This window comes from Balaenoptera physalus, assembly GCF_965194825.1.
Source record: "Balaenoptera physalus genome assembly, chromosome: 10".
Taxonomy (NCBI): domain Eukaryota; kingdom Metazoa; phylum Chordata; class Mammalia; order Artiodactyla; family Balaenopteridae; genus Balaenoptera; species Balaenoptera physalus.
The window spans coordinates 17043770-17069592 of NC_138889.1; the positions used below are offsets into that span (position 1 = coordinate 17043770).

A 25823-nucleotide genomic window follows, 5' to 3' on the forward strand; every position below is an offset into this window, starting at 1 on the left:
GACTCAATGAAAGGTAGTTCTACCTCCGCAGGATTGGGGCTTTCTCATCAGCTCCCTTGACTGTCCCCTCGTAGGTCTCATTTGCACTGATGTCCCTGGTGTCAGTGGCCTGGTCACAGGTACCCAGTTTGTGTGAGACGCAGGGCCCTGGGAGCAGTTGCTGACCTATAGCTAGTTGGAGATGGACAGGCCTAGAGAAGCTCAGGACAGGGCCTGCTCTCTGCAGATGTGCTGCAGAAAAGCACGGGTGATCAGTGGAGGGAGAATCCACATGCTGGGCGAGGGCAGGAAGTGGGAGTGAATGGAGGCTCTCACTGCAGTGCCACGTGGGTTGGAACAAGGACAAAACAAAAGGCTGTGTACGTTAGCAACCGTTACTAGGCACCACCATTACTAGGTAGCACCATTACCAGCCATCTGCATTACTAGGCACCACCATTACCAGGCAGCACTATTAACAGGCAGCACCATTACCAGCCACCTGCATTACTAGGCACCACCATTACCAGGCAGCACCATTACCAGGCACCTCCATTACCAGCCATCTCCATTACTAGGCAGCACCATTACCAGGCAGAACCATTAACAGGCAGCACCATTACTAGTCATCTCCATTACTAGGTACCACCATTACCAGGCAGCACCATTACTGGGCACCTCCATTACCAGGCACTGCCATTTACTAGGCAGCGCTGGAGTCCTCATGACACTAATGGGCACGTACCTGCAGCCTAAAAACATGCTCCCCTGCTCTAGACCTAAACTTTGTTGATGCAGCAGGTGATATGCTGCTTAGCTACAGCTCTCCAGAAATTACTGGCTCATCATGGCACTGTGTCCCCTGCTCAACATTGGGCAGCTTGGGAAGAGACGGGTACTCCAAAGCAGTGGCAGGGGAAGATGACTGAAATAGAGGTGATCCGGAAAGTCACAAAGAAGATTTTTGGTGGCTGTCTTGCTATAGCCATCATTTCACTTCTATAATTGAGCTTCCTTGGATTCTGTACCTTTGGGTGATCGGTATACATGCCCACATCTGCTCTGTAGGCCCTCAAGAAACTTTCCCATCCTCTCCTCGAGTATCATGTCTGTCAAAATCCAGAATAATGGTGAACCGATTGGATAAGGCGAAACTCCTGAGGCCAATGTGTTGCTCTAGAGATTTCATAAATGAGCAGGACACAAGCAACAAATGCAAAGGCTTGGGCCACAGAGCTGAGCAGAAGCCTTTTTGAGAAAGGATGAACCCTCTCAGTGGTACTCACTGCCCTACGTTCGCTTCTCCCTCTTTGTAGGCTTTGGGTTTTTCAGCATCGGCTGTATATGGGCTGTTGAACAAATATTTGTTGATTACAAAAATGAAATAATGTGTTTTCTCCATCTACTCTGGGTAAGGCACTTGCTTGGCACCGTGTTTTCTGTCATTTAGTCCTTACAGAAGCTGAGAAGCAGATATTATTATCCCATGTTACAGAGGAGGCATTGAGACTGGAGACATCTCAGAGTCAAATAGTGTGGCTCCAAGTTCATGCCTCTTCATCACCTCATCCCGACTCTTGCTTCCTGTCTCCAATACCTTACTCCTAAGCTGAAAGGGCAAGACTTCTTCGAAGTTTCTGGTAGGTCCTGAATCCCCATGAAAGAAGTCACCTCATTGCCTCCTTTTAGGGAAGCCCTGGATTAAGGGTCAGCTGTGGGTGCTCCATCTTCTAAGTCACTGCGTGCTCTGTTGGGCGTGGTTCTCTCTAGGCTGGTGGAAGATTGGCCTCCCTGAGTGGTCTCCTTCCTTTGGAGCAGTGGTTCTTTGAGCTGGACTCTTGACCAACATGTAGAACCTGGTGGACCTTCAACGTGGCATGAATGAAGTCCCCGTGCCAAACTCTTCTTGGAGTCTTGCTGAGACTCCATCCAAATATTGAGAACATCTTCTTTAATAATTCACCCTCTCTGGCTAAATATAGATTATGCATCGCTTTTGCTATGGGTAATATCTGCCATGCACAAATTCTATGTTTATGAAAGAATGTTTGTTTGTTTTTCAACTTTTTATTATTTAAACACACATAGGTGGAAAAAAGAGTATAATGAAACTTTCTGGACCATAATTCAGCCTTAACAATTACCAATATATGGCCATTAAGAAACTTTACTCCCTACTTCTCCCTGCACCCTGCTAGACATTGTATTAGTTCATATGTAAATGCTTCAGTTATGTATTTGCAAGAGTTTAGGACTCTTTTCTTCTCTAAATATAGCCACATGCCATTTTACCACTTGAAAATTAGGCCTTTATTTAAAGCTTTATTATTTTTAGTTTTTATGAAAGTCATATATTCTCATCAAAAATATTCAGACAGTACAAAAATGTATAAAGGAGAAAATGAAAATTACTCATAAACCAACACCCAGACATAATTACTGTTAGCATTTTGGCATATATAGTTATATATGTTTAGCACATATTCTTTATACAGGTCTACACATATAAAATCATGCTACAGATGACGTTTATCATCTTGTTTTATTTTATTTATTTTGGTAAGCACTAAGAAAATTGAAGCTGAAAATATATACAGAGAAGTGCACACATTATACGTATAGTTCAATGAATTTTCACTGGTATGTAACCAACTGATGTTCAGATCAAGAAATAGACTATCGCCTGCACCTCAAAACCTCTCCATGCCTCTTTTAGTCACTAACCGTACCAAACACAGCTACTATTCTGACTTTCATCACTAGATAGGAGTTTTGCCTGCTTTTGAATTTTTTACAAATAGAATTATACAGTATATGCTTTTTCGTGTGACTTTTGTTCCACATTATATTTGTAAGGTACATTCATGCTGTTGTATATAGTATTAGTTCATCCATTTTCTTTGTTGCCTAGCATTCCACTGTGTGACTATATTACAAATTATTTACACATTTTACTATCGATAGGTACTCCCCCCCAACACCCCCGACCCCAGTGTGTTGTTATCAGTAATGTCTTTTGATACATTTATGTATGCATTTCTATTAGGGAACAGACTTGTGGGTAAACCAATTTATACCTGCACCAACAGTCTGCGAGAATTTCATTTGCTCCATATCCTTGCTGACACTTCATTATTATCAATGCTTTAAAATGTTCTATTCTGTTGCGTGTGTAGTAGTAACTCATTGTGGTTTTATTTTGTTTTTCCTTAATGACTAATGAAATCGGGTGCTTTTTGATATGCTTCTTGGACACATAGATATCCTTTTTTTGTGAAATACCTGTTCATTTGTTTCCCATTTATCTCTTGGATTTTCTGTGTTTTTTAAAATTGATTGTAGGAGTCATTTGTATATTCGGGATATGAGGGGTTTTTTTGACAAGTATTTATTGAAAAAATCTTCTCCCACTATGTGAGTTGCCTTTTCACTCTTTTAAGGTATCATTTGATAAACAGAAGCTTTAAATTTTAACTTGGTCCCATTATCAATATTTTCCTTTATGGTTAGTATATTTTGTGCCCAATTTAAGAAACATTTACCTACTTCAAGATCATTAATATATTTTCCTATGTTCTAGAAGTTTTATTGTTTAACCTTTCACTTTTTAATTTATAATACATCTGGAACTGATTTTTGTGTATGGTGTGAGGTAGGGGTCAATATTTTTTTCCCCATATAAATATCCAATAATTGAGCTCCACTTATTGAAAAGACTGTTCATTTCCCGCTATTCCATTTATCACCTTTGCTAGAAGTGAAGCAGGTATCAGACTGTTTTTGTATTCTCTATTCTGTTCTATTGTACATTTGATCACCTTGTGCCAACTCAACAGTTTCTTAATTACTGGTGCTTAATAATATACTTAATATCTGGTAGTTTAGGTCCTCCAAATTTGTTACTCTTCTTCAATATTGTCTTTGCTCTTTTTATGCTTTGCATTTTCGTGTAAGTTTTAGAATCAGTTTATCCATCTCTACAAAATAAAAAACATGCTGAGATTTTGATTAGGGTGGCATTGAATTTAACATCATTTTGGGGAGGATTGACTTTTTGTTACAGTATTTTATTTACAATATTGAATCTTCCAATCCATAAATATGTAATATCTCCTACTCATTTAAGTTTTCTTTAATTTATCTTAATAAAGTGTGTAGGTTTTTTTTTTTCTAGAAGTCTTGCACATCTTTTGTTGGATTTATTTCTAGGTATTTTATGTGTTTGATGCTATTGAAAATATTATTTTGAAAACGCTATCTTTAAAAAATATTTCCTAATAGTTTGGTTGTATATAAAAATTCAATTCATTTTTGCATGTTGAACTGTAACCTTGTTTGACTTGGCTAAATTAATTTTTTAACTCTGTCAGTTTATCGGCATATTCTTTTGGATTTTCAAATACGCAATCACATCCCTTGCAAAATGACTTTATTTTCAAACATTATATACTTTTTTTCCTTTTCCTTATTGCATTGGGTAGGACCTATGATATAATGTTGTATTGGAGGGTGACAGTGGACATCATTGCCTCATTCCTGATATCAGGGGTAAGTCTTTCAATATTTATCATTAAGAATGGTGTTTGTTCCAAGTTTTTTATAGTTATCCTTAATCCTTTATAAAATTAAGGAATTTTCCTTCTGTGGCTAATTTGTTAAGCTTTCTTTTTCTAATTTTGAAAATGAATGAGTGTTGAATTTTATTAACTGACTTTTCTACATCTATTGAGGAGATCATGTAATTTTTTCTCCTTTATTCTGTTAATTCGAGAATTACTATCAATTGCATTGATTGCTTTTCAAATAGTAAACAAACTTTACTTTCCTGGAATAAGCCCAGGTTGATTGTGATATATTGTTCTCTTTATATATCATTGGATCCCATTTGCTGATAATTTGTTTAGAATTTTTGAATTTACATTCATGAGAAAGATTGATCTGAAGTTTTTCTTATTGTAATGTTATTATCAGGTTTTGGTATCAAGATTATACTGGTCGAGGCCTTTGGCTCTATCATGCAATATTTAATGAGATTTCTATTCTCAGCTGAATTCTGATAGCTGATTCGAAGACAATACAATTAAAAAAAAAAAGATTATACTGGTCTCATAATATAAGTTGGGAGTTGTAAAGTTTTTCTATTCTCTGGAAAAAATTGTGTAGATTTCTTTCTTAAATGTATGATAAAATTCACTGGAGAAATCATCTGTACCTGAAGTTTTCTTTAAGTGTGATATCTGCAGGTTTTTGTAGATGATCTTTATCAGGTTGAGGAAGTTCTCTTTAATTCTTAGTTTTCTGAGAGTTTTTATAAGAAATGACATTGAATTTTGTCAAATGCTTTTCTGCATCTATTGAGATGGTTATATCGTTTGTCTTTTTTGGTCTGTTTATTCAACGAATAACATTGATTTTAAAATGTTAGATCAATTTTGCATTCCTGGTCATGATATATTATCTTTTTATATATTGTTGTATTAGATTTGCCTAAGATGTCTGCTATTATTTGTATTAATTGAGTCCTTGTTACAATCCCATTTTATCACGTGTTGGGTTTAGCTGTAACTATCTGCTTTGCCGTTTTAGTGGTATCTTAAGGGCTTATAGTATGTATTTTAAACTTATTGTAATCTAACTTTAGAAGAGGAAGGAGAGAGGGGAGAGAGAGAGAGAGAGAGAGAGAGAGAGAGAAAGGGAGAGAGAAAACTGATTTGAGGAAACTACCTGAGGCCAGGGAAAGAAACACCTGAAAAAATTCTATGGAACAATCAATCTCTGGCATTCACATAGGATTGAGAATAGTGCCCATTCTGACTATCCAGAATGGAAACCATAATTCATGGAGCCTCAGGGACAGAAACTAGAAGGATTTTGCCTCAGTCATGGTGAAAATTAACCCTAGATTAAATGTTTCTCTGGTCCTACATAATAAATCCTAAAGCCAAACTTCAGAAAGGTCAATCTGCTTCCAAATAACTTGACTGTATCCCAGGACAAAGCTAAGGAATATTTATAGGAATACAAATATTTCAGCACATAATGGGATAAAATTATAATGCTTGGCATCCAATAAAAAATCATCAGATCTGTGAAGAAGCAGCAGAAGTATACCTATAATAAGGAGAATTTTCAACCAATCAAAACTGATCCAAATGGTAGAGTTAGTAGACAAGGGCATGAAAACAGTTATTATAATTGTATTCCATAGGCTCAAAAAGCTGGAGGAAAATTTAGCTCTACTGTGCATAAGTAGAGACATAAAAGAAAGAAAAAGACCCAATTTGAATTTCTAAAGATGAAAAAACTGCCATGTTTCAGATGAAAAAGATACTAAATGGGATCACGGTAATCTAGACATTGTACAGGAAAAAATTAGTACATCTGAAGACAAAGCAGTGGAAAGTATTCAAAAAGAAACATAAAAATAAAGACTGAAAAATAATAAGAGAGAATTATTGAGCTGTGGTATGAGTGAACTCTGGTCACCTTGGACTCCCCGGACTCTTGAATTTATTTCTTCAATTCAAGGAGACCACTGAGTTCCACTTGGGTTTCTCCTCCTTGTACCAGAGCCTGAAAACTTTCTGCAGGCAGTAAGTTGGGGCAATAACAGGGCTCACTCACCTCCCTTACTTCCCATCTCTCAAGGATCATTCTTCTTTGTAGCCTGATGTCCAAAGCCTTAAGAATCATTGTTTTATAAATTTTGTTCAAGTTTTTGGTTATTTTAGGTGTGAAGGTATATCTGTTACCTGTTACTCCAAAAGGATATTGAGTGTATTGTTTTTGTGTATTTTTAATTAGTTTAATACAGTTTTAATTAGTTTAGGTTTATTAAGTGTGTATTTCAAATCATATCCTTTATATTTTTGTGTACTCATTCTACTAGTTATTGAGAAAAATGTAAGAAATTCTTTATTTCTCCTTTCTCCAAATTTTGCTTTTTACATTTTGAAGTCATGTTATGAGGTACATACATATTAAGAATTTTTATGTCTTCCTGGTAGATTGATCTTTTTGCCATGAGGAAATGTCTTTCTTTATCTCTGGTAATCCTTCTTGCCTTAAAAGTCTACTTTGTCTGATATAAATATAGCCATACTAGCTTTCCTTTGGTTAGTGTTAGCATGGTATATCTTTTTCTATTCTTTTACCCTTTCTTTGGTCTTATACTTGAGATGCATTGCTTATAAGCAGCATATAGTTGTTTTCCTTCATCATAGTTGTTGGAAAGCAATATGAATATTTTCATGTTTCTGCCTGGTTAAAGTTTTTTAAGTCTTTCTAGGCAAAGAAAGAATGTCTCTTTCCCCCAGTCACATTTGCTCCTCACATTCTAAGGGTGATAAACCTGGAGCTGCTTTTATTCTTTATAATGGAGCCATCTGTTCCCATTCAAAGGGTAAGTAAATATATCAACCCCAGAGCCAAGTACTTGAATTCCAGAGTAGAGACTTTGTCATTTCTCTTCCCTGAGAAAATAGTTTGCGTTAGAAAGGTTCCTCTCCCTCTCTCAGGACGAAGGCGGGAGGGGAGCCTTATGGCTGTTCCTATATAAACTCTCAGATTCATAATTTTTGAATTCCTCTCCTCTGTGTACCCTTTGCATGTACAGTCCTAACTATCTGGCTCTCATTATACCACCCTTAAGGGGGAAAATTGGCCATGGGGAACCAATACAGTTATTACTGTAAGTAGTAATAGTCTGCCCCAATCTAGAAACCTTATATTTGTCTTCTGAATAACATAAATAAATAATTGGTATTAAAAACTTATCTGACAAATTAAAAACTTGTCTGACAAATTTTGTTTTCAATAGAAGAATTTAGTGTATTTATCCTTTTATGTAATTACTGATATATTTGGGCTTAAACACATTATAGTGTATATTTTCTTATTTGTAATGCTTTATTTTGTCCTCCTTTATTTTCTTCTTTGAGTTAATTCAGTATGTTTTATTATTTCTATTATCGTGTTAGTTGTATAGTCTTCTGCCATTTTTTTTAATTGGCTACTCCTGATATTATAATATGCATCTTTGGTTTATTACAATAAATTGAAATCATTACTTTTACTACTTTTATCATTTCTATTAAGAAGTTATCTATGTTTTATTGTTACTCATTTGAAAGTAATGTGGGTTTTTTCTCTGGTTGCTTTAAATGTTTCTCTTGGTGTTGGGTTTTCAATAATTTTGCCATGATATGCCTACACATTTATCCCACTTGAGGTTCTCTGAAAATCTGTGGCTTAATGTCTTTCTTCAGTTTAGAAGAATGTGAATTTCAGAAAAATTCACAGTCACTATTTTTCAAATATTGTTTATGCTAAATTTTTTCTCTTTTTTTTTTTTCTGGTACTCCAGTTTCACATGTTAGATCTTTTCACAATGTCCCATATGTCTTGTATTCTTTACTGCATTTCCATCTTTTAAAAATATTTTCTCTTTTTATCAGTCTGGTTATTGTCTTCCAACCTGCCATTCCAACCTATTCTTTCCTTCAGCAGTGTCTAATCTCTTCTTAAACCCAAATTATTGATTCTAGGTGTTATATATTTTTAGTTCTTGAATTTTGGTTCTTTTTAAAGATTCCAGAGTGTTTTTTTTCTTTTTTACTGAAATTTCCCATTTTGATCTATTTTCTTGAAGATATTCATCATAGTGACATTAAAGTCTGTGTCTGAAAATACTAATATTTGGTTCAGCTGTGAAGCTATGATCTGACCTTTATTTTCATTCTTAGGTATTTCATTCTGTGTCCTTGCATGCCTAGTCAGTTTTTATTGAATGCCAGACATTTTTATGAAATTTGTAATCTCTAGATGATATCTTCTTCCAGTTCAGATTTGCTTAGTCAACTATAGTAGAGGAAGAGCACCTGTATTTGAAGCTGGGTTCCAGTCTCTGTGAAGGTTGGTATATTCCCTCTTCACATTTATTCTTTTGGTTTAGCGCTTCATGGACCCCAAATGAAATCCTGGAATGTGTACCAGGCTTTCTCCTCCTTGGTTGTGGCCTTTCATTTTTGTCTTCCTAGGACTGTGAGACTATTAAAGTCTCTTTTTTAAAAGCATAACTTCCAGTCGGTTTTTTTTCCAGAGGACAAGTTTTTCTTCAGTCCTTAAGGACCCAACTCCTTACATGGGCTTTGGCAGAGGTCACGGGGCAGCACAATTAGGTCTAAATTAGGTGAAGGTGTGTGGATTTTCTGGGCTTTGTGAGAATGATTCCTGACTACCTTGCTGTGAATGGCATGACTCATGCAGTAATGCAGTTTCACATAGAGAAAGCACAAGTGTGTCAAAGACACTCGCTCTGGAAATGTCCATGCTGACTGTGGCCTGTACTATATTTTGAATGATGAACTTCTTAATGGCCTTGTCCTTGGGCACACGCTGGGTGCAGTTAGTGCAGCATATAGGCTACATGTGGCCATAGCCTTTTTGGCATGACCATTATTACTTCTTTTCTTGGTCTATACACCAGGATGAAGATCCTCTTAGGAAGGGGGCACAACACACCCAGCCCTTCTGGCATCTTGGCAGCAAGGACCCAGACCTAACAGCCTTTGAAAATTTCCCAGCCTTGTAGCCAGTTTTTAGTTAGGTTTTTCATCCCCTGTGTTGCTGCTTATGGAGCACACAAGACTTGAGGGAAAGTGCCATTAAATATTGGGCTCACTTCTTTGGTCTTCTCTTGTCTCCAGGATCTCAACCTTTATATCCTAAATGCCTTGGTTGGTAGCTCTGAGCTCCAGTATATGTCTCCTCAGCTTCATGAGACTGCTTGGCTTCACTGTGTCTTAGCTACTACTTTATGTTCATCTTCTTAGTCTCTGCTTGTCTTTTCAGCCTCTGAGATACTAAATATGAATCAGGGAAAAGCAATCATGAATGTAGGGTGCCTCTCAGTTCATTTCCCTTCTTTTTTTAATTTTGGCTCATAGGTCCTGGATGCCTTGGCAGCTCTCTGTTGATTTTTAAAGAGTTGTTTTTTGGTTTTGATTTTTAAAGTTTTTATTAGCAGAAGAATTTGTTTGATACAAGCCAGTCTGCCCCAGACAAGAGCAGACATTTTGTAACCTGCTTTTATGAAGGAGTTTTGTGACTGCCACTTTGCGGTAGACCTGGAGATTAAGTAGAAAAGGAATCAAATAAACGTGAGGGAGAAAAGCTATGAAAAGATTAAGTTATTTGACATCCAAAAGATTTAGCACTGCCACAGCCCACCTGGTTCCTCAGATTATAATTAGATTTTGGTCATACTGCTGACTTGGAAGAAGCCTGGAGATGTTTTCAGATACCTGAAGGATGCTACTGTGGCTTTGGCAATGTTGGGGAGGGTGGGGGGCGTAGGGAATGGGTCAGGGGAACAAGGGCCAAGGGTATAAATAAAAGCTGAAGGGGTACAGATTTTGGTTTGAATAAAGGGAATTATTCCTAATAAAGATTGCTGGAATGAGGATCAGTAGGAAATAACTCATTCCCCATCCATGAAGTCATTCTAGTATTGGCCAATTTGGGATGGGGTGCTATAAAGGGGATTAAAATATTGAATGTGGGATGGGTGAAGGGCATGGTATATACTATACTTGATCATAGTAGGTAAGTAGCTCAATAACTGTTGAATGAACATGTGATCTGCTAAGTCCCATCTAAGGCTGAGATTCCATGATTTTAGCAGTGAGGAAGTCAGGATAGTATAATACAAAGTACATAGGACTAGAGTACTCTGTTCCCAGAGTAGTTTAGGAAGGAAGAACGTGGAAAATGCCATCTTTTCTATTCTTACCTCTCCAACCCCACCCTTCAGCTAGCCCTCTAAGTCCCGGTTAAACTTTCTACGAAAAGCTCAGCTCCAGAGCAGAGCATCGGCACCTAGAAGAGGTGTGGAGATACGCAGACAATGGGAGCTCTCTCCTTGGTGATGAGTACCCCTGTTTCATGCCCTCTGGGGGCTGCAGGTGTAGGTTTGGCAGAGCAACCTGCCCTCCTAAGTGGTTCTGCCCTGGGAACAGAGCCAGCTGGGAGGTCATGTCCGGGCTGGTCTTCTCCTCCCTCCTCTCTGCAGCATTTTCTCAGCCTGATCCGGTGCTGCTCCCTGCTCCCTCACTGCAGGCTGGAACAGGCTAATCTGCACCCCTAGCTTGGGGAGCCCATGTTGGGCACCCTCCCCACCCCCCCCACCCCTTCCCCAAGCAGGGCTGAAGTACTGTTCCCGACCAGCCAAATCCTGCCAGTGGTGCTACTAAATATTTCATTCGGGCTTAACAACCCAATCTGCTTGCCATTATCCTGAGACACACGCCCCCCCCCCCCCCTCCCCAGCCCCCAGCCACTTTCTGATGAACAGAGTAGCCGGCCGGGAAGATCTGCTGAAGCCGTCACTGAAGGCTGTGTGGTGAGCCAGCCGCTGCTCAGGGCAGGTGGGCGGAGGCACAGCATCAAGCAGGAAGCATCGATTTCGGCATTAGCTAGCTTTTTACATTCCCAGGCAGACAATGCAAGTACCTTAAATTATCTTCAAAGCAACCGAAAGGAAGGAAATTGGTCTTAGATGTGGTAAATAGACTCCACAAAGTCCGCTGAAGCGTGCAAAGATGTGCACACCGGGGACCCGGAGGCCTAGCCGCCAAGCCTGCTCCATGGCTGATCAGAATTCAGACAGTCATTGCAGGGGTTCCATTCCTCTGCCCCCTGAACCCTGGGAGAGCATGAGGGGTCTAGAAGCTGGGATCTCAAATGCCAAGGCAGCTGCAGGGAGCAAGCTCAACACTGAGCTTCGAGTCACTTTTGGTTCTACTGATGTGTGACTTTGGTCAGGTAGCCTAAACTCTCTGAGACTCATTTTCCCAACTAGTGAAATGGGACTTGGAATATCTACCTTAGAAGGGAGTGATGCTGATTTCAGGGCTCTGTCCTCTGCAGGTTGGACCCTCTTCTGTGCCCTCATACCATCTTGTGCTCATCTTGGTCCCAGGCTTATCACACTGTTGTGATTGTTGGTTTTCATGTCTGTCCTTCCCGCGGACAGGCAGTGGTTAACATTTTTTTTAGGGAGAGGTCAGGACCCCATGAAGAAGCTGGTGAAAACCATGGGCCCTCTCCCTACAGAAAAACGTATGAGCATATAATTTGCTTATAATTTCAAGGAACTCGTAGCAGCAAGGTTAAAATCCCTATGCCAGCGTTCACACAGTGCCTGGCAGATGAGTCATAATCAGAATATGTCTGTTGACTGCTTGAATCATTTTGAAGATGTTTTCCCAGCCCTGTGATTTTGGAATTCAATTCTATCCGGGAAACATTCATTTGGTGAGTACTTATTGTGTTGCAGGCCCTAGAATGGGTTTTATGGAGAGTTCAGGGACATAAGTCCTGCACACAGATGGGGAATTAGACATAAATGCATATGTCAGTGACTCAAGGTGGTAAGATTCGGCCCATTTGAAAGCTCCTTTACCTACCCTTAGCTCAAGCAACTCCTGGGAAAGGGCTTTGTTCCCTTTCCTCTCGGCCCTGACATTGGAGATCCCACAGGGTAGGCGGTTAGAGACAGACTGAGGGAGAAGAGGTAAGAGTGCGCACGTGATAGAGGCCCGGTGGCAGGTGGGGAAGGTAGTGTAGTGAGGCCATCAGCAGCCTGGTCTAGAAGCACTGTCACCATGCTTGGGGCTGGGGCAGAGAGCTAAGGGCCTGGCAGCCAGTACCTGCTAGCTCCTGTCCGGTACCCCACTCTGGGTTAATCTACTCAGTGAGGACATTATTATGCACAGGCAATTTGCATAATCTGCCAAGCCCTGACTGCAGGGCACTCAAGTGCCTGTTGGGGAAAGCTGGCAAGAGAGCATCCCTTTGTCCTTTGCGGACCATGGGTGAGGGTATGGGCTGGGCGGCTGGGCCCCAGATCCAGAAGCGCTGGATCCTAGACTGAGTCTAAGAGAGTGAGTTGGGGCTCCCACGGCCTTGTTTCTGGGGAGTAAGCTCATTCCCATCCTAAAGCCTGTTGCATCTTCTCTGTTCTTAACAACTTAATTGTAAAAGGATAAAACCCCTCGTGGATGTTTTTAAGGAGTTAAATAAGTGCCAGTGATGGCTCCTGTTGGGGCTGTTTGGATTTGAAAAGAAGATACTGAGATGTAAAGATATAAATATTTAATTGTCTCTTGAAGCCTGGGTTTTCAAGCAAGTGGCAGGGAGCCAAGAGTCTCCTCTGAATGTGACGTGTGTGCGTGCATGAATATGCACATATGTGCATGTGTGTATATGAGCATGAGCGTGTGTGTGTGCGTTTAAGAGAGGAGGATTCTTCAGGAGCATTGTGTGTGTTCACTGTTCTACTCCTATTTACCTTTGCTCTCTACCACCTAAAGAGATAATAAAAAACAGGGCATGAACTCTGTTTTAATTTAATTTAATTCAACAAACAAATGTAGAACATGTCTGGACCCCTCTTGCCCTTAAGGCATCTGTGGTCCAGTAGGAGAGTAGGTCTTTTACCCAAATCGCCATGATACCCATTAGACAGACTGGGATAAACTCCATAAAGATAGGCAAACATTGTGGAACTGACCTGCAGGGTGGTTGCCCTGTCCTTGGAAGCTGGCTTCCTGGAGGGGCTCACCCAGCCAGAGTCCATCTCTTTGTGTGACTTGCATCATTCTTGTAACATGACAGATGCTTAATAAATCGTGTTGGATGGTTGTTGGACGCTTTAAACATTCCCTCTAGCACTGTGGTCATTTCTGTCCACACTACCTCCCCCAAATACTTGGCAGTTTCCCAGAAAAAAAAAAAATAAAACTCAGAGGAAGAAAAGAGACCCAAAGTAGTTTATGGGGCTCTGAGACTTGCAGAAAGTTGGAGCGGAAGAGACTGAGTCTAGATGTGGGGTCACTTGCTTTACTTCACATGGCACCATCCAAGGGACTCAGATGAGACACCAGGAGAAGCTCCTGGTCTCCTGAGGAGAGGAGCTTGTGAGGTGCCCACCCTGGGGCCCTTTCAGGGAAGGAAGCTATGGGCAAGGACAAGATAACCTCTTTATTTCCTTCCAATGTGGGTCATCCTCTATGCCCCCATCTTATAAACACTGGAAAAGATATTGGTAAGGGGCCTCCAGGATTTTCAAGTGCCATCAGTGGGGAATAAAATTATGTGAACAATAAAAACAAAAACCTAACAGTTGGCCAATCATGCCTTCAGTGAGCTGGGGCCCTGATTAACTTTTCCCCTGGAGGATTCCAGGGACCCCAGGGGAGATTTTAGACACCCTGGGTTAGAAGAAGGGAGTGGGGGACCATCCTGTACCTGAGTCTTGGTTGCAAACACAAGATACTGTAAAGTAAGATGCAATCTAGATGCTCCCTTCCCTCCCCCCAGCAAGGAATCTCCCAGCATGCCCGGGGGAGAAGGAAGCAACTGGGGTTTCAGGAAGGGCAAAGGAGAGCAAGAGGCTACCATAGAATTTGTGATTCCTTTTGCTGTGAGGATTGAGATTGGAAAGAGGGCAGAGGGAAGTAATGGAGGCAAGCCCCCCTCTCTGCCAAACTCCAGGGATCACCTCCAAAGGGCTCCAGTCACATACAGCTGAACAGAGCCCCCTGGGGTTGGACACCATGGAGGTTTGAAGAACTGTTAAGGAGCTGTTAATACCATTCCACCTGCTTCAGGGCAAGTCAGCACCCAGGCCATTCGCATGGCTGACCACCAAGATTCTACAACTTTCCTCAATGGCTTTGATGCTTCATCTTGCAGTGATTCCTGCTAAGGCAAGGTGTCTCTTGCTGTGATGCATAAAAGACTCTGGTCCCATCTGCACAGAGATGCGGCACTTCTGTCAGTCTCCTTCTATCAGGGGTTCTTAATTCATAATGGCTGCTGGTCACAAACTTCTTAGACAATCTCTTAAAAGCCATGGTCCTCTTCCCCCTCAAAATGCACATACATACATACGTACATACATAGACAATTTGGCATACAATTTCAGGGCATTTATGAGCCTCATGGAACCATAGACAGATTCCATTAACAAGATGCCTGCTTCAGAAGAACACCTCTAAGCTTTTAGGACAATAACATTTTTTGAATAGCATTTCGCAGTGCGTAAAGCACTTTCACCATGCATTGTGTTAATTAATCTTCGTAGTAATCCTGCTGAGGGAGGAGTTATTATATTATTATCCTTATTCTGCAGACAAAGAAACTGAGACTCAAAGAATTCTGTCATTTTCCCACAGCTACTAAGAGGTGAAGTCAAAACTGGAATCCAGTCCTTCTGCCTGAGCTCTGCAAACGTTCACCAGGCCAAGTTTGTACTTTCCCTTTGACCTTTCTCCACTTTTCACAGCTGTGTTAGACTAAGACTTGTGAATCTGTATCTATTCTTATTTTGTGAGTTGTGTGGTGAATAGAGACGGGGGGTGGGGTCTGGCTCAGAGAATGACCAGAGGCTCCCTGGGACAGGACAGGGGACCTCCTAGGGAGCCTGGTCTTCAGGAGTCAAGGCTGTTTTCTAAGTTAATGATTGCACTTGACATTCCTGAAGCTCATCTGTGACTCCTCATGACATCAGGGAGGAATACAGGAGTTACAAGATTCTAGGACTGGAGGCGACCCACGAGTTCATTTGTTTCTTAGATCTCCAAGGAAGATCAGGGAGGAAAACATCTCTTCCCTCTCCTTACCCTCTACATCCAACTGGCCAATATAGCTATGCCCCTAAATGACCTTTGGAGCTTCCTTTGAATATTAACGGGAGCTTCAGTTGCCTGATTTCTTAAACCTGTAGCTTGGCAGACAGTAGTGACATTAGAATAATTTTCTCTTTAATTCCCTTCCATAGATTTCCAAGGGAGTTTTTATAATATCATTTGCTCAAATCAATTCTAATGAATATGGATTAATTTTCTGCATTATAGCCATTGATCTTCGGCCGTTGATCTGAGAAGGGAGTGCTATTGCTCATAAATCCCTCCATTCTGACTGAGGGTTCCCTGGGGGCAGGGATGGGGAGATGGAAGTAGCAAGAGATGGATGAGTTAGAGGGGTAGCTGAGCTCCAGCAGGGGTGAAGCTGGGGGAATGACTGTGGGGCATGGAGATGAAGGGGTGACTATCCCACTGAAGGCTCACCTAATGCTCCATCCAAATAATCGGATTGACTCTTCTCCACCCACAGCCCACGCTTTTCCATTTCCGGGCCTTTCCTTATGCCATGCTTCCTGCCCATCATGCCCTTCCTTCGTTCTCCCCTACCTGTACAAATTCTACCTAAGTTTCCAAATCCAGATCCAATGCCATATTTTTCATGAAGCTTTTCCTGGTTCCCTCACCACCTACTGCTAATTGGAATATCTCAGTCTTTTATAGTCCCACACTGCTTTATCTCTTAGGGCACTTAACACTTTGTGTTATGTACACGTCTTTTTTTTTTTTAATTTATTTATTTACGGCTGTGTTGGGTCTTCGTTTCGGTGCGAGAGCTTTCTCTAGTTGTGGCAAGCGGGGGCCACTCTTCATCGCGGTGCGCGGGCCTCTCACTATCGCGGCCTCTCTTGTTGCGGAGCGCAGGCTCAGTAATTGTGGCTCACGGGCCCAGTTGCTCCGCGGCATGTGGGATCTTCCCAGACTACGGCTCTAACCCGTGTCTCCTGCATTAGCAGGCAGATTCTCAACCACTGCGCCACCAGGGAAGCCCCTACACATCTTAATTTTAGTCTTTGGTCCAAAGAGATGGTCTTGTCATGATTCCAAAATAGGTAGATAACCCAGAAGCAGAAACCACATTATGGATGGGGAGCTACAGGCAGTTCTGATATTGCTAGAGCACAGAGTGGTCGAGGCCAGGTTCGAAGGAGGCGCTTCCATCGTTGTCTGCCACGTCATTGTAGAGATCCCCCTTGAAAGGTTTATTAGTCAGGGTCTAATCAGGAGACAAAAGCCATACCAGGTATTTTGAAAATTGTAAACATAGAGAATTAATGTAAAGAACAGTAAGTAGCTCAGAAGAATTGCTCACTCACTGTAAAGAGAACACTAGAGTGTCATGCAAGTAGCAACTGCAGGAAGCAGCCGCCACCCCTAGAACTGGGGCAACAAAGAGAAGAGGTTGGAGTTATTAAAACCTAGAATCTTGAAAGAGAGGACCCACAGAGCTGAAAGTCAAACTTCTAAGGAAAAGAAACTGCTTGGCTGGGACTGGTATTGCTGAGTTTGAAGGAAGGGCTCATGGGGTTGGGACTCAATCCTTCTAAGGGTGAGGGGCGGGGGACCTGTATTGGAGAAACTTCAAACTGCATTCAACTGCTGCCTTGAAACAAATTGCCAGGACCAGATAGACAAGTCTGACCGGAACATGAAGCGAACAGGGCACCAACAGGAAGGGCCAAGTTTCTCTGTTCCTCCTGCAGCCCTGCAGTCTTCCTCCAGTGGCTCCGATGGACAGAGCTGGGCAGGGAGCCAGTGCACAGCAGAAGTCCCAGTATCACAAAGTGGAGTTTGGAAGGAAGGGTTCAAATTAGAAAGACAGTTGGGCTGTTCCAGGGTATTCCTTTGGGTCCTAAGCATCTATACATTCCTTTCTACACAGATTTGAACTTCCCACAACCATAAAATGAATTGTTCTTTCACCTAACAAGATGCAACCATCTTTTGTACAAAGACATTCCCATCCTCTTCTCAAGATGAGGAGATGCAAACTTTCAATAGTCATTGTATCCATCTCTGGGGGACAGTCACCTGTCCATTACCAGGTTGTGTTGACTACTCTCTTCAAAAGAGAGCTTCATCATCTGAGTATTTTCTTTTTCTTTTTTGTAAAGATGCAGTTTATTAGAACAAAAGGCCACAAAAGATGAAGACTTAGCATGGAAGAAGTAAATGAAGTCAAATGCCCTTTGACCACTTACGGAATGCATTTCATGAAAGTATAAGATGTGTGATTATTCAGTCCTTGCCACCTCTTCACTTTTAAAGAGAGTGTAAGGGGTCAGAAGATTGCCCCAAGCGGGCCTCAGGGTCAGACTGAAGTCAGTTTGTGGTGGGTGGACTTCATCCTCCTGTGTCTGCTGAGGTGAGACTTCTGGCTAAAGCCCTGTCCACATGTCTTGCACACGTAAGGCTTCTTGCCCTGGTGTGTCATCTGATGTAAGACGAGGTGTGACTTTTGGGGAAAGCCTTGGCAACGCTCTCTGCATAAACAGGGCTTCTTTTCTGAGTGTACCCATTTGTGCGTGATTAAAGCTGACTTACTGCTAAAGCCGAGTCCATACTGCCTGCACGGGTAAGGCTTTTCCCTTGAGTCTTTCTGCCTGTGCCAGATGAGACCTGCCTGGTGACTGAAGCCTCGCCCACCCTCCCTGCACACTACGGCTTTTCCCCTGAGTGTGTCCTCTGGTGTCTGATGAGATTGGACTGGTTGGTTGAAACCTCGCCTACAGTCCTTACACACAATGGGCTTATCCCCTGCGTGTATGTTCTGGTGTCTGTTGAGGTGTGACTTGAGTCTAAACCCTCACCCACACAGCCCACGCACGTAAGGTTTCTCCCCAGTGTGTGTCCGCCTGTGTGAGATGAGGGTTGAATTCTGGCTGAAGCTGTGTCCACACACGCCACACACAAAACGCTTCTCCTCTGACTGTGTCCTCTGGTGTCTGACGACAGCTGACTTTTGGCTGAAGCCTTTCCCACACTCCTGGCACACGTAGGGCTTCTCCCCGGGGTGTGTCCGCTGGTGTATGATGAGGTTTGACTTCTGGCTGAAGCTCCGCCCACACTCGCTGCACATGTAAGGCTTCTCGCCCGAGTGTGTCCTCTCGTGTATGATGAGCGTCAACTTCCGGTTAAAGCCTCACCCACACTCCCTGCACACGACGGGCTTCTCCCCCGAGTGTGCCTTCTGGTGTCTGGCAAGGCTTTTCCTTAGGCTAAAGCCCTTCTCACACACTGCGCACACATACGGCTTCTCCCCTGAGTGTATCCTCTGGTGATTGAGCAGGTTTGTCATCTTGCTGAAGCCCGGGCCACACTCCCCACAGTTGACTGGTCCAAATCCTAACACTTCTATCCTCTTCAACAGTCCGTCTGTTTCCTCAGAGTTCCCCCTCTGAGCTGGCTGGCCTCTACCTCCACGCCTTGGATGCCATCCCTAGAGCCTCTGGGGTGGCGGCCTGGGGAACGTGCCTGAAGTCCTTTTCTTTGTCTTTCCAAAGGCTGGGTACCTTCTCTCTCCTGACCTTCTGCTTTATCGTTCCGGGAACTTCCATCGGAGGTTTGATGCAGCTGCTGGTCCCCCGGGCACGGCTCTCCCGGCCGGGCAGGATCTTCCGCACACCAGCACGAGGAGATCCAGAGAGGATGACTGCACAGCATATGCTGCACGCGGAATTTCTGACTGGAGAAATCCGGAGGGCAGAAAGGACTGAGGTGGAGTTCTGGCTGTGGTTCTGCTGGGCCAGTGGCCGGTGGGCATTTTCTCTCTTCTCTCCAGGTTTCCTTCCCTTGCTCCAGCTGGGTGATGGGTTTTGGTTTAGAAAATGGAATCCCCAGTGAGACCAGGTTGCTGTGATTCTCCAGTATCACCTCCCGGTACAGGGACCCCTGAGCAGGGCTGAGCGGCATCCACTCCTCCTGGGTGAAATCCACAGCCACATCTCTGAATGCCATGTGTGCCTGAGGCTGGGCTGTCAGGAGCCTAGGAGTCCTCCCCTTGCCCACCAGGCTGTCCTCTCTGGGCAGGCAGGAGCCACAGGGGTCAGAACGAGAGCCGAAAGGTTCAGGAGAGTCACTGGAAACTCTCAAGATCTGGCAGGGTAGGGTTTCCTCTTCCTTAAAGGCATCAGGAATAGACCTGCTTTCCACGTGGGGAAGTGCAGGGCTGCGGCGAGGGTCCCACTGGAGCCACACTCACCAGCGCCACCAAAGAACAAGGGGTCATTCGAGCCCCGAGCTGGGGGGAAGGAGGGGGCACTCTAGCAGGACGCCAGGACTACACTACCCAGAATCCTCGGGGCCGCGCCGGGACCACACCTCCCAGCATGCTCAGCGCCCCCAAGCGCGACGCCCGCCAGCCGCTCCCGTCGGCCTCTGAGGGAGCGGTTTCTGGGTGACGTGCTCCAGCCACCGGAGAATGGCCACTGTAGCTCCCGGATTCCGCGTTTTTTTTTTTTCTTAAAACCACGTGGATAAAGCATGTAGCGAATCCCGGGTGAAGCTTCTCTCCGTGCCGTCCATCTGAGTATTTTCTTCTCTATTGCAAAGTTAACCTCTAACAACTTATATGACAACAAGGTAAGGAGGACAGAAAGTAAAATAACACACACACACGTACACAGGAAGAAGAAAATATCTACTGCTGTAGTCCTTGTCCGTATAACTGGTCATAAAGTATATATATCAATGTAAATTATACAAATAAATTACATATGAATAAATTATATTAAATATATATATCCCTTCTTACACTACCTGTTCACATTTTTGTGTTTTCATCATCCTCATCCAGGATATTATCTGGTCAGTGTTCTTCTACCTGGTGGAGTGTGGGTGTGACCCAAAACTTTATTCCTGAAGAGTCCAAGTCCTTAGAGAGTCTGTGTATTTGTGGTTGCTGTGATTTTGCATTTCTGTTTACTCTTGGACACAAAAGTAGTGAGGGATGTCCTTGAGAATCCCCTAGGCTCCAGACAAAGTCTTCTCTGCAATTAAATTTCCTTTTGGTATTCATCATCCCAATTAGTAGAGTAATGCTCGCTTTTTTGCCTGTTGCTTCAGTGGCACAAGGACCCCAGAATGGCCAGGGGGAAGTCTCAAATTCTAACTCAGTGGAACCATTGGTGTTTATCCTGGTGGAAGATTTTCTCCCTTGGAAACCAAGACCTCCAAACTAGCAGAGCTCAGAGTTGCAGTGACAGGAAGCAAAAATTCTGAGAGTTTTTAGGTGTCAGAGTGAGAGGAGGTACTCCCACTTCCTGCCCTTGATTCTAAGATCTCTGCATCCTATTATGGAAGATTTCTATGTAGCACCATATATTGGTCACTGAGTCAAAGTACATACTGCATTCTGTAAGACAGACCCCATTTTTTTTACAGAGGGTTGTCTCCCAACTGGAACCATAGCTAAGGCTCCAGTAGCTCATTCCAAGATTCTTTGGGACCAGTTGTTTCTGGTTGATGAGCTATGTAATAAGAATGAATTCCACGGGCCTGAGCCCATTGCCACACTTCTTTTGCTGAGAAATGAATTCCTTGATTAGAAGCAATGTTGTGAGGAATACCATGATGGTGAATAAGGCATTTTATAAGCCCACGGATGGTGGTGCCAGCAGAAGTGTTCCAAGCAAGGACAGCAAATCCAAACCCAGAATATGTGTCTATCCCGGTGAGGACAACTCTTTGTCCCCTCCATGATGGAAGGGGTCCAATTATTTAAACTGCCTCTGGTCTCCCTGGGAAATGATGCCACACAGGAGGCTCAGTGTTGGTCTCTGCTTTTGGCAAGTTGGGCACTCAGCAAGAGTGAAAAGCAAATCAGCCTTGGTGACACAAAGTGCATGTTGTCAATCCCCTGAGTAGCCTGCATCCATGCCACCATGGCCGCTTTGTACCTAGGTCCACTGAGCAAGTACTAGCGGGGCTGGGGAAGAGTCTGACATGCAGAGAATGTGAGCATTCATAAGGCATACAGATATCCACCTAGCTTCATATTCAGCACAAGGGTCGCCCCCAATTAACAGTCACTGCATTGGCAAGAAAAGCCCTCCCCCAACCTCTGCTTCTAAGTGGGTATTGGTAAAGCTGGATTCAAGATCAACAGGTGGGGTCTGCCCACCTGGCCCTTCTTGGGGAAGTATTTTTTCCTCCAGAGTCTTTGTAGGACTGTATGACTGTATAATTTCTTTGGCACTGAGCTCTGGCTGCCTTGTGTTATTCTTTACTTGAAAATATATGCTTAAAAACAAATTTAAATTAGTACTTGAGGGTAGCAACCGTAGTGAGCACATCTTGATATCACCAGAGACTCACTCGGTGGCTCTTACTCAACAGAGTAAAAAGCAAGATGCAGGGGAAAGTTTGATGTTTAAGATGAGAAGCCCTAGGTTTGAGGCTTCCTCTTCTGCTTCTCCACATGGCCTTAGACAAGTCTTAGCACACCTCCTATGACCCCATCATGTATTCTGCCTGAACCACATGCTACTGCTTGATGTTTATTGGTTCCATGCCTTGCTTATGCTGAACCTTCCCCATTTTAATGAGAGAAGATGCCTTCATTATCTGAGTGGAGATACGAGTCCAGTAAGTTTCAGAGTTCCCTTTAAAATAGAGGCTAGTCACAATCTCTGAAAAGACTCAAGGCAAGCGGTTAATAAAGGAAACTACTGTTGCTTAGTTGCTCCCAAAGTTGTAATTGATATTCATCATCTTTCTCTCCTCCCAACCATTCTGGATTTCCTGAGTATTCTGACTGGTCTTGGTAAGGACACCCAGCCGTTCATCCATGAGACATCTTAGCCCTTGGTAGCCCTTGTTGGGCTATTGTTTCTATAATTGGCTATTAAGTATTATCTCTGGGCATAAAAGCACCAAGTGACATACCTATGAACAACTTGGGTACCAGACACACTCTTCCCTGCCCTTATTGTGTGGCAGCAACTCTAACTTATGATAATCAGGGTAGGTTTCCCTGCCATTAAATTAACACGTTTCTTTGCCTCTTAGTTCATTGATATGAGGAACTCAAAATAGCCAAATTCACAACTTTCAGTTTAGTGGAACCCTTACTGTGACCCCTGACAAAAGTATTCTGCCCCTGGGAACCAGGACCTCTAACCTGGCTAGCGTAATGTTGTGAAGTTAGGAAGGACAAATTCTGTATTTGAGTCCCTGGAAGTGATGGTGAGAGTGACCACTCCTACTTCTTCCCCTTGATTCCCACTTCCATTAATTCTAGCTATTGGAGTACAGCACCATATGTAGGTCATTACTTCAACACATATAATGTATCTTCATCTCGACCCTTCGCTGGCATCTTATCTGGAGCATTAAAGGCTAGTCACTACTTGATTGGACTGGCTGTTTCTGGGTGATGGGGTACTTGGTTTAACCAGTGTATCCCATGATCATGTGTCCATTGGTGTACCTCCTTTGACATAAAATAGGAGCTTTGATCCAAGGCAGTGCTATATGGGAGACCATGTTGATAGGTTAGGCATACTGTAAGCCCTTGGATGGTAGTGCCAGTGGAGGTTTTGTAGGCAGGAAGGCACACTTACATTGAGAATATCAATTTCAGTAAGGACAAATGGATGTCTCCTCCAGAGAGCAAGGAGTCTGATGTAATTGAAGGTCTCCAAGTGGCTGGCTGATCTCCTTCAGAAATTGTGCCACATCAAGGGTTCAGGGCAGGTCTCTGCTGCTGGCATGTCAGGCAGTCATCACTGAAAATAGGTAAATCAATCACGATGAGAGGAAGCCTATGCTTTGGGGCCCCGTGTGGTTTCCATCCTTGCCAAACTGTCACTCTGTTCATGAGATCATTGCATCAGCACTTGTTGGCTGGGGAGATGGGTTGGCTGATTTCACAGGACAATTCTACCTGGTTGTTGAGGGCTGCTTTTATAGTGAATGACCTCTGCTGAGCATGAGGAGATACAAAGATCTGCATATTTTGTGCCCACCTATGTGCCCACAGGTCTGTGTAACTCTTCACCAGACCTCCTTGTCTCGGATCTTCCAATTCTTTTCCTTCCAGGCTCCTTCCAACCAAGCCATCTGCTACCCAGAGATCATGTATATACACAGCTCAGGTTTCTTTTCCTTCATCCACAGTAAATGATGAAGCATAATGTTCCTTGTCTGCCCTCTGGGAATATTTACCACTGAGAAAATTTCCTTTTGTCACTCTTGAGTAGGGCTTTAATGCAGCAGCAAGTTTTGGCTAGTACTATCATATTGCACTTTTTACAGACCAGCCTGAGGTCTTTTTTTTTTTCCCTTGGTTCGTTTAAGACCTCTTCTACCCCATGAGGTAATAAATGTGAATTGGGGTAGAGGAATCAGTAAACATATAGTAGACATGGGAGTCTGGCTCACGTAGTACAATTGACTTGTATTTTCTGGATCTGCTCTGCCTCAATCTGAAATGTGCCATTTGCATTGCATAATGGATTGCTGTTATGCCCACTCAACCTTATAACTTGGTGGATCTGATAATACCCACACTATAATGGGCAGCTCTGGTTATGCAATTCGTTGATTTCATATGGGTTCAGTCTCTACTAGGGCTACGAATAGCATGTCAGAGGTCTCACCAGTTGGTGCTTGCAAAAGATTCCACTAAATACCGCTGTACGTTATGGATACATTTCTCTGCCTCTTGTTCATATGGTCTAAGTGACATGACAACTTTCACACACAGCCTGGATATGCTACAGAGGCTGTTCTTTTTGAAAGCCTTCAAAGTCACCTGATAATGGATCAAAACAGTATTCCCTAGGCATGTTCTTATACCAATGCAAATGGTAGGAGGAATGAGATACAAGAACTTGTTATTTATCTTAGAGAAAATGTCTCAACCTGCCCCAGACCACCAGCATCCTAAAAATTTCAATATACGGCAGAATCCTTAATCTTCGTGGAATTTCTTATTTGTTGCACTCATTTTTCCCTAGGCCATCAGCTAACTGAAAGTGTGGTTTGTGGACTGGTGCCAGTTTGTGAACTGTTTGTTACTGCTCTGCGATGAGATAAATGCACAAATTGAGAGGTATGCTTTTAGAAAATTCTACAGCAATTTGACATTGCTGTGACATCTAAGTTCATGATTGGTGGAGTTCTTATTTTACCAGGTTAGACCAGTGTGGGTGTTACTGAACTCACACAAACTTGTGTATATGCTATATGATATTTTAAGGTTAGTTTGTCCATTGTAATCCCTGTGTATAAATCATAAATATATGGTTGTCTACTATCTTGATAGTAGACCTTCAGAAGGTCTTCAGAATGTCAAGGCGAACAAGGTCCTTGTGCACTACACTTTAGCGAAGAGTTAATATAGCCCTTTGGAAATACAGTGCCTGTGTACTGCTGCCCTGACCATGTAAATGCACACTATTTTTTCATCTTTCCTACTGATGGGGATCAAGAATACATTTGCCAAATCATTAGCTATAGTCCAAACTGGGTCGATCTAATCCTGGATAGATATCACATCTGCCATATCAGCTGCAATTGGGACAGCAACCTTGTTAAGTTTAGTCATAAACTATCATCTGTCACAATCAGCCATGTTTTCACAGGGCTGAGATTTGAAAAGGGATAAGCTGTGGACTATTACCCCCACACCTTATAATTCTTTGATGGTGGTGGGAACTTCTGCAATACTCCGGTTGCAGTACTGTTTCTGATATACTATCTTGGCCAGAGGTGGTTTCAGAGGTTTCCACTTCACTCCTCCCTCCCACCTCCCACCGTAATAACTTTTAATCCAGGGAAACAATATAAATATTCTGCCAGATGCCAAAGTAACCACAGAGTGGCTTGATAGGCTCAAGGGACTCACTGTGGAAGGGCCTGAGCTCAAACTCCATTCATCATTTGTCCTCCAAAACCTCTACTTTATCTTTTTCTTCCAGTTTTATTGATATATAATTGACATACATCACTGTATAAATTTAAGGTGTACAGCATAATGATTTCATTTACACACTTCATGGAATGATTGCCACAAGTTTAGTGAACATCCATAATCTCATATAGACAGAAAATTAAAGAAATAGAAAAAATATTTTTCCCTTGTGATGAGAACTCTTAGGATTTACTCTTTTAGCAACTTTCATATGTAAAAAA

The 25823-nt window shown here is 42.7% G+C and overlaps 1 protein-coding gene across 3 annotated transcripts in view; it reads left to right on the plus strand.

The window, feature by feature from the left end:
- The first annotated feature begins 11248 nt into the window (after window positions 1–11248).
- LOC309637082 (uncharacterized protein) overlaps window positions 11249–25823 on the plus strand; it is a 116882-nt gene continuing 102307 nt past the window's right edge. For all 3 annotated transcript variants that reach the window (XM_082411188.1, XM_082411187.1, XM_082411189.1), the window contains exon 1: window positions 11249–19441. In XM_082411188.1, the coding sequence (XP_082267314.1) occupies window positions 19254–19441 (188 nt within the window). In that variant the 5' untranslated portion in view covers window positions 11249–19253. The remainder of the gene's footprint in view (window positions 19442–25823) is intronic.